We start from the raw sequence: 9,478 nt of genomic DNA on the forward strand, positions 1-9,478 counted from the left end.
GAAGTAGTGCCGCGTTCAAAACAACTGGGAACTCGGAAAAAAATACGATGTTAAATCATGACGTCATTGATCTTCAGGTCGGAAAGTCGGAGTTGTATAGGCCCGAGTTCCATAGTTGGAATTTGGTTTGATGACCGTTCAAATCGTTTTTTTCCAGTCGAGCTCGTTTTTTTCAGAGTTCCCAGTTGTTTGAAACTCACTGAAATCGGAAGTCGAAGATTTCCGAGTTCCGAGCTCCCAATTCTTTTGAACGCGGCATAGGCTATTGTTTATTATCACCTTCCGGATTCTTAGAAACTTCCCCTGTTACAGACCCGCCACCGGTAAGGAATATTTACCCTGTTTAGAGGTCTCTCAGCTAAAGACTTCGTAGGATCTAACGGTGTAGACCTATCCGATACACTGTATCGTGAGTGTAATGTAATCCTAATGTACGTGATATGGTTATTTCAAATTAGTTCAGTCTAACAACGGGTTAGCATTATATGTAGGTTGTGTTTCTTGTTTTATTAATCAGGTTTGTATAATTATCGTTTTAATTTGCACACATGCATGTTTTTGTGGCTATCATTACACTAATTCACTTCATGTCGTGGTTCTATCCTCTATTACATGTTGCACCGTATTATTTAAGTGTATGGGCTGCACAGGAAATCATAACAATAGAGAGAGGGAAGTCACTGATGGCCTTCTTATCGTCACAGTGTTGCCTGATCAGTCCAGAAGTTGGGGGCGTCTGTGGATGTGGACGGGCGGATAAATTGTAATTTCTTCCATTTTCTGATCCTTGTCCTAAAACAGACTTATCTGTTCAATGGAGGAACCATTATTTTTTGCTTGCGGGGATTTGGTCGACTGGTCTGTCCAAACTGCTTGGGAACAGAATGACGCCGAGGTGGACAGTGCGTTTGGAGACTGGAGTTCTGCCTGTAATGGCAACAAGTCGGATGCAGTTGAAAGATCTTCATCTCTGTCTTCACCCATGAACATGGACATCTCTAAACTCTCAACAAAGGTGAGAGTGCTCCAGTCTTTTTGATCATTACAAGTTTACTTTACTTAAGAGGAAATTATTACCTGTGAATTGTGATCTATATAGGAGCTGTCTTAATTGCCATTTTCCTAATGTAGGCTAATATATAAACAATGTAAAAATATGATATATGTGATATATTTTTCTATACAGCTGGAGAATGGCAATGTGAAGAAATCATGTGTAGTTTTCCAGGAGTGCTTCCAGGGCTTGGGTGAATCTAAAGAGGCCAACTGTACTGTACGATCTCTGTCCCAGCTGATAGAAAACACGCAGCCTTTTCAACCGACAGCTACAATATGGTGTCTAATTTATCTATTTTTTTTTACTGTAACTAAAAACATGCCTCTGTATATGTATGAAGCTTCACTTCTGTGTTCCATGAGATTGTATCTGACTCCTCTTCTCTCTTGCTTAGTGACTGTGGCAGCTTGTGGAGCCATCTGGTGGCTGAGCCCAGCAGGCTGAGGCTGTCAGAGCCAAAGCCCAGCTTACACTGCCACAGCCACAGCAGAATGGTTTCTGCCCTCAGAATCACACCTTCAAATTGCATCTCTGACCAGGTGAGATGGGAAGGTGGGGAATGAGGAGAATGGGGTCCTTAAAATGAATACACCCAGCCTAGTTGGATGAATGTCTTTACTTTTTGTGAAAGAATTGTGGGTTATTAATTGGAAATAAGATAGTCAGGTCCAAAATAATTGCCACCTTTTGATAAAGATTTGCAAAAAATCTGAGCTATGTTGTATCCGGCCCAAAAATAGAATATTATAGGATTTTATACTAATACAATTGCTGGGAGATCCTCTTAAGGATCAGCCCCTTTTTTTCAATTTCTGCTTAAAATGACATACCCAAATCTAACTGCCTGTAGCTCTGGCCCTGAAGCAAGGATATGCATATTCTTGGTACCATTTCAAAGGAAATACTTTGAAGTTTGTGGAAAAGTGAAAGGTATGTAGGAGAATAACACATTAGATCTGGTTAAAGATAATACAATCTTTGAAATGCAAGAGAAAGGCCATAACGTATTATTCCAGCCCAGGTGTAATTTAGATGTTGACCACTAGATGGCAGTAGTGTATCTGCAAAGTTTCGGACTGATCCAATGAACAATTGTATTTCTGTTCAAAATTTTGTATCAAGACTGCCCAAATGTGCCTAATTTGTTTATTAATAACTTTTCATGTTCGAAAATTTGCACTCTCCTCAAACAATAGCGTGGTATTCTTTCACTGTAATAGCTACTGTAAATTGGACAGTGCAGTTAGAGTAACAAGAATTTAAGCTTTCTGCCAATATCAGATATGTCTATGTCCTGGGAAATGTTCTTGTTACTTACAACCTCATGCTAATCGCATTAATTTACGTTAGATCAACCGTCCCACAGGGGACCCACTAATCCTGAAGAAGTTTTAACAAGTAATAAAAACTCTCAAAAAGATTGGGGTAAATATTATTGGCATCCCTGTTTTCAATACTCCAGGACCCTCCCCTTGTAAACTTAAATGGTCATCTCTATTCTATTATCTATATTTCTATGATTTCAATTGGTTTCCTATGGAGGATTGACTGTATAATTGAAAATAACAGACATTCCCATTCAAGTCAACATTATCTCATGTGTGGGCCTCCAACCATCTTTGTGGTACCATTTGAAAGTTGAAATTTCAATTTGATTCCCATTTATCAGCCAAACATGACACCCACCCTGTATTCAAGAGCATGTTGTGTTTCAACCGATGGCGGTATGTTCCCCAATGCTGGAAGGGGGGCCTGAGTAAAAAAGTTGTGGAACCCCTGTGCTAGATGATGCTCCAAGATTCCACACTGGAGGAAATATATTTGCCAAGTCGTCTGCCTCGTGTTCTGCATAGACAATGCAGTGCCTTCAGAAAGTAGTTATACCCCTTGAATTATTCCACATTTTGTTGTGTTACTGCCTGAATTCAAAATGTATTACTTTTTTTTCTTCTCACCCATCTACACACAATACCCCATAATGACAAAGTGAAAATGAAATACAGAAATATGTCATTTACATAAGTATTCACACCCCTAAGTCAATACATGTTAGAATCACATTTGGCAGCAATTACAGCTGTGAGTCTTTCTGGGTAAGTCTCTATGTAACCGATGTGAAATGGCTAGTTAGTTAGCGGTGGTGCGCGCTAATAGCGTTTCAATCAGTGACGTCACTCGCTCTGAGACCTGAAGTGGTTCTTCCCCTTGCGTTGCAAGGGCTGTGGCTTTTGTGGCGTGATGGGTAAAGATGCTTCGTGGGTGTCAGTTGTTGATGTGTGCAAGGGTCCCTGGTTCGAGCCCAGGTTGGGGCGAAGAGAGGGACGGAACCGACACGGTTACATCTATGAGCTTTGCACAACTGTATTGTACAATATTTGCAATTTTTTTATTTTTTTAATTCTTCAAGCTCTTTCAAGTTGGTTGTTGAACATTGCTAGACAGCCATTTTCAAGTCTTGCCATAGATTTTCAAGTTGATTTTAAGTCACAACTGTAACTAGGTCATTCAGGAACATTCAATGTTGTCTTGGTAAGCAACTCCAATGTATATTAGACCTTGTGTTTTAGGTTATTGTCCTGCTGAAAGGTGAATTTGTCTCCCAGTGTCTGTTGGAAAGCAGACTGAACCAGGTCTTCCTCTAGGATTTTGACTGTGCTTAGCTCTATTCCGTTTATTTTTATCCTAAAAAAATCTCCCAAGTTCTTGCCGATAACAAGCATACCCATAACATCATGCAGCCACCACCATGCTTGAAAATATGAACAATGGTACTCAGTGATATGTGTTGTTGGGTTTAGCCCAAACATAATTACATTTACATTACATTACATTTAAGTCATTTAGCAGACGCTCTTATCCAGAGCGACTTACAAAATGGTGCATTCACCTTATGATATCCAGTGGAACAACCACTTTACAATAGTGCATCTAAATCTTTTAAGGGGGGGGGTTAGAAGGATTACTTTATCCTATCCTAGGTATTCCTTAAAGAGGTGGGGTTTCAGGTGTCTCCGGAAGGTGGTGATTGACTCCGCTGTCCTGGCGTCGTGAGGGAGCTTGGTCCACCATTGGGGTGCCAGAGCAGCGAACAGTTTTGACTGGGCTGAGCGGGAACTGTGCTTCCTCAGAGGTAGGGGGGCCAGCAGGCCAGTGGTGGATGAACGCAGTGCCCTTGTTTGGGTGTAGGGGCTGATCAGAGCCTGAAGGTATGGAGGTGCCGTTCCCTTCACAGCTCCGTAGGCAATCACCATGGTCTTGTAGCGGATGCGAGCTTCAACTGGAAGCCAGTGGAGAGAGCGGAGGAGCGGGGTGACGTGAGAGAACTTGGGAAGGTTGAACACCAGACGGGCTGCGGCGTTCTGGATGAGTTGTAGGGGTTTAATGGCACAGGCAGGGAGCCCAGCCAACAGCGAGTTGCAGTAATCCAGACGGGAGATGACAAGTGCCTGGATTAGGACCTGCGCCGCTTCCTGTGTGAGGCAGGGTCGTACTCTGCGAATGTTGTAGAGCATGAACCTACAGGATCGGGTCACCGCCTTGATGTTAGTGGAGAACGACAGGGTGTTGTCCAGGATCACGCCAAGGTTCTTATCACTCTGGGAGGAGGACACAAGGGAGTTGTCAACCGTGATGGTGAGATCATGGAACGGGCAGTCCTTCCCCGGGAGGAAGAGCAGCTCCGTCTTGCCGAGGTTCAGCTTGAGCTGGTGATCCGTCATCCACACTGATATGTCTGACAGACATGCAGAGATGCGATTCGCCACCTGGTTATCAGAAGGGGGAAAGGAGAAGATTAATTGTGTGTCGTCTGCATAGCAATGATAGGAGAGACCATGTGAGGATATGACAGAGCCAAGTGACTTGGTGTATAGCGAGAATAGGAGAGGGCCTAGAACAGAGCCCTGGGGGACACCAGTGGTGAGAGCGCATGGTGCGGAGACAGATTCTCGCCACGCCACCTGGTAGGAGCGACCTGTCAGGTAGGACGCAATCCAAGCGTGGGCCGCGCCGGAGATGCCCAACTCGGAGAGGGTGGAGAGGAGGATCTGATGGTTCACAGTATCAAAGGCAGCAGATAGGTCTAGAAGGATGAGAGCAGAGGAGAGAGAGTTAGCTTTAGCAGTGCGGAGAGCCTCCGTGACACAGAGAAGAGCAGTCTCAGTTGAATGCCCAGTCTTGAAACCTGACTGATTAGGATCAAGAAGGTCATTCTGAGAGAGATAGCAGGAGAGCTGGCCAAGGACGGCACGTTCAAGAGTTTTGGAGAGAAAAGAAAGAAGGGATACTGGTCATGATAATGCTTTGTATTTAGGACATAAAGTTAATTTCTTTGCCACATTTTTTTCAATATTACTTTAGTGCCTTATTGCAAACAGGATGCATGTTTTTGAATATTTGTATTCTTTACAGGCTTTCTTCTTTTAACTCTGTCATTTAGGTTATTATTGTGGAGTAACTGCAATGTTGTTGATCCATCCTCAGTTATCTCCTATCACAACCTTTTTAAAGTGTAACTGTTTTAAAGTCACCATTGGCCTCATGGTGGAATCCCTGAGCTGTTTCCATCCTTTGTAGTGGCTGATTGTATTGATACACCATCCAAAGTGTAATTAATAACTTCACCATGCTCAAAGGGATATTCAGTGTCTGCTCCCCCCCCCATCTACCAATGGGTACCCTTCTTTGTGAGGCATTGGAAAACCTCCCTGGTCTTTGTGGTTGAATCTGTGTTTGAAATTCACTGCTTGACTGAGGTGCCTTACATATAATTGTATGTGTGGGATACAGAAATGACGTAGTCATTCAAAAATCATGTTAAACACTATTATTGCACACAGAGTGAGCCCATGCAACTTATTATGTGACTTGTTAAGCAAGTCTTTACTCCTAAACTATTTTAAGCTTGTCATAGCAAAGGGGTTGAATAATTATTGACTCAAGACATTTCAGCTTTTATTTTGTAATTCATTTGTAAACATTTCTAAAAACATAATCCCACTTTTACATTATGGGATATTGTTTGTACTACAGTGACACAATCTACATTTAATCAATTTTAAATTCTGTCTAACACAACAAAAATTTGAAAAAGTCAAGGGGTGTTAATACTTTCTGAAGACACTGTATATCAGGGTTCTATATCTGTGGTCTTTCCCTTCCATAGTGTGAGTCAGACTTTTTGGAAGATCATGAAGGAACTACAGAGACCTCTTGCCCCCCTGCTGCTGCTGCTCTCATCAAAACCAAGGTGTGTGCATCCGTGTGTGTGTTGGGGGGGGGAAGCTTCTCCTTTTTAGGAAGTGGGCATCACTGGGCATCTTTCTACTCTTATTGGCAGGGAGCACACCTGTAACCTCACCTCTGGCCTTACTCTCATCTCCACTCAGCTGCTGGCCCCCTCCTCCTGCCATGGTGACACCCCAGCTTTCCTCTACCAAATCTCCCAGCAGTGGCTGACTCAATGCAGCATCCAGCTGCAGCCTCAGCACCACAAGAAGTCTCCTGCACTGAACTATGGAGAAGGATAAGATGAAGATGCTGCTTAGCATAGCCCTACTGTACTGTTGTAGATGGGTGAAACGGGTTGGGTTGTTACCCGGGTGAGAACAAAGTATACACTTTTCGCAACATTTTATTTATACAGATTGTAAAGAAAATACATTCTATGATATTGTGTATTTAGTTTGCAGGCATGTTCCTGGTTTTATATATAATATTTTGATACGGAGTGTAGTTACAGTGATACTATAAAATGTTCTATACATTTATTGAGTTATTTATTCAGTGTAACACCTGTTTTATACCACTATTGTCAAGAGCAGAGGGAACAATGCAATTCTTTGGAAGACTTTGGAAGTCACAGTCACAGCACTCCACTAGAGGGCATACTGGCTTCCTCATAAGTCCCAAACCCCATTTTGCAAACATACAGTGCATTCAGAAAGTATTCAGACCCCTTGCCTTTTCCACATCTTGTTACGTTACAGCCTTATTCTAGAATTGATTACAATTTTTTTTTCTCATCAATCTACACACACTACCCCATAATGACAAAGCAAAAACAGGTTTTTAGAATTGTTGCCAAAGGTATTAAAAACAGAAATACCTTATTTACATAAGTATTCAAATCAAAAAATCTAATCAAAGTTAATTTGTCACATGCGCCGAATACAACATGTGTAGACCTTCAGACCATGCACCTCAAAACAAGCTTTGTCCATATATTTTGTTTTGTAGAATACCCATCTCTAAGTCTCACTGTAGAAACCTGGCTTGCAATCTAGGGCAGTGCATGGTCCAAAAAAAAGTAATTGGGTGTGGCTTCCCACTGTGGATACATTTTTATGGAAATTTGGATTGCTTGTGCTTTAACTATTTATGGCATTATTGATTATTGGTGTCCTCCACTTCTTAATATTTCCATAGTTTGGTCCTCTGTTTTTCTTTACCTGCCTTAATACTCAAAACCATAGACATGTTTCATGTCATTGGCCATTTTGTAAGTAAGACTGCAGGGTATCATTGTGCTAATCAGCACAAACCAGTATAACAGAGAGGTTATTACATGTGTACAACTGCATCTCAGACAGTTCTCTTCCATTTCAACCACCAGGATTTGCTTTTCCAGACAGAGAAAACAAGGGGTTAGTGGAGGTGCACACTCCTCCCACATGTCACTTGTTTGGCTGGCGGGTTGAGTCTATGAATAGAATTGAAATACAGAGAGAAAAACCATCACCTTTTTCCAAGTAGGCCCCTCCTACATGACAAGTGATGTAGCCCTGCACTTCCCTCCCCCTCTCTCTCTCTACTATCTCCTCTCAGCTAGTGCACTAGCGGGATGTCAGAGTGAATTTAGATTACATCTCGTTGCAGTGCAGTGGCGGAAAAAAGGCAAAGGGACATGGAGGAAGGAAGGATGATCCTGGGTTGTATTGTGCCTTATATGTCACTCGCACACACAGAGGAAGGCATGGGTGCATTGGACCATCTTTGTTTTGGGTGGGCTGGTCAAAATAAATTAATAATACAAATAATTGACTTTTTTAAGGGAGATGGCCCTTGGGCCTGTTAAGATTATGATTTTTGTGCAATTTCTCTATTGTCATATTAATATATTTGAGCATTTGCCTGATCAGTGGACAACGGCCAGTCCCCCCTACCAAGATAGGCCTGCCCGGTTTTCTGTTTGGCTGAGGTGGTGCAAAATTCACGTTCAATGTCAAACGCACATCAGCAAAGAGACCTGCTCTGACTCTCTTGTCATCAGTCAGCCCAGATCATGGCTTGTAAAAAACAGAAAGGTAGTGCTAAAAAAAGTTAAGAGACCAAAAAAAGGCTTGAGACCACAGCTGCTTAATGTATGAAATAAATCAACTAATTTTCTAAAAGTTCTGGTTCGGCTGGTCCAAGTGTTGTGACAGATGCTGCTACAGAAGACAGTGCAGTCGAGGTATGGAGAAAGCCTAGCTACTGTGTTACTCTTTCTCAGTTTTCATCCAAATGCCCACAGATTTTAATGCGAATATTCAAAAATCAGCATAAAAACTCCAAGGGGTTTCCATCAAATTGACTTGTTGCGGATAAAAGGCTGCGCATGATGATGTAGTGCACATAATAATACATTTTCCATTGCATTTTTAACTTTACTGATGATTTTCTCACAAAAAAACATGAGTTATATAGCGAGTGTGCCCACTGGTATTGGCACGTGCTCTCTAGCCAACAGCTCTCAGACACTGTGCGAGTAGGCCAATAGCCTATGGATGAGATTATTATGGACAAGATTATTTCTATTTGTCAAATGGCAGCCAAGCATCGATGATCATGTCATAAGACCCTTTATGTTTATTGGAAAGGAGCACATCACCTTGCACTTTTCACCACCCTGTGAAGTTCATAATTTATACTGAACAAAAATATAAACGCAACATGTAAAGTGTTGGTCCCATGTTTCATGAGCTGAAATAAAAGATACCCGAAATGTTCCATTCACACAAAGTTTATTTCTCTTATCTTTTGTGCACAAATGTGTTTACATCCGTTAGTGAGCATTTCTCCTTTGCCAAGATAATCCATCCACCTGACAGGTGTGGCATATCAAGAAGCTGATTAAACAGCATGATCATTACACAGGTGCACCTTCTGCTGGGGACAATAAAAGGCCACTATTATGTGCAGTTTTGTCACAACACAATGCCACAGATGTCTCAAGTTTTGAGGGAGAGTGCAATTGGCATGCTGACTGCAGGAATGTCCACCAGAACTGTTGCCAGAAAATGTAATGTTAATTTCTCTACCATAAGCCGCCTCCTACGTCGTTTTAGAGAATTTGGCAGTATGTCCAACCGACCTCACAGCCGCAGACCACGTGTGTGGCGTCATGTGGACGAGCGGTTTGCTGATGTCAACATTGTGAAC

The 9,478-nt window shown here is 42.1% G+C and overlaps 1 protein-coding gene across 1 annotated transcript; it reads left to right on the forward strand.

Moving 5' to 3' along the window:
- The first annotated feature begins 333 nt into the window (after positions 1-333).
- Positions 334-6,821, forward strand: si:dkey-229e3.2 (uncharacterized). Its single transcript, XM_045716871.1, has 6 exons — positions 334-431; positions 802-1,015; positions 1,187-1,335; positions 1,452-1,596; positions 6,222-6,305; positions 6,445-6,821. Exons 2-6 carry the CDS (start codon positions 815-817, stop codon positions 6,583-6,585), a joined length of 720 nt encoding a protein of 239 aa, XP_045572827.1. The 5' UTR covers positions 334-431; positions 802-814; the 3' UTR covers positions 6,586-6,821.
- Positions 6,822-9,478: the final 2,657 nt, after the last annotated feature.

Source organism: Salmo salar, chromosome ssa01, assembly GCF_905237065.1.
Source record: "Salmo salar chromosome ssa01, Ssal_v3.1, whole genome shotgun sequence".
NCBI classification, from domain to species: Eukaryota; Metazoa; Chordata; class Actinopteri; order Salmoniformes; family Salmonidae; genus Salmo; species Salmo salar.

What these genes read in the sequence shown, in the direction of transcription:
- si:dkey-229e3.2 (XM_045716871.1), top strand. Translation starts at nt 815, where the DNA reads ATGGAGGAACCATTATTTTTTGCTTGCGGGGATTTGGTCGACTGGTCT. An exon ending in TCTCTAAACTCTCAACAAAG is followed by an intron (nt 1,016 to 1,186) that starts GTGAGAGTGCTC and finishes TTTTCTATACAG; the next exon opens with CTGGAGAATGGCAATGTGAA. An exon ending in CTGCTCTCATCAAAACCAAG is followed by an intron (nt 6,306 to 6,444) that starts GTGTGTGCATCC and finishes ATCTCCACTCAG; the next exon opens with CTGCTGGCCCCCTCCTCCTG.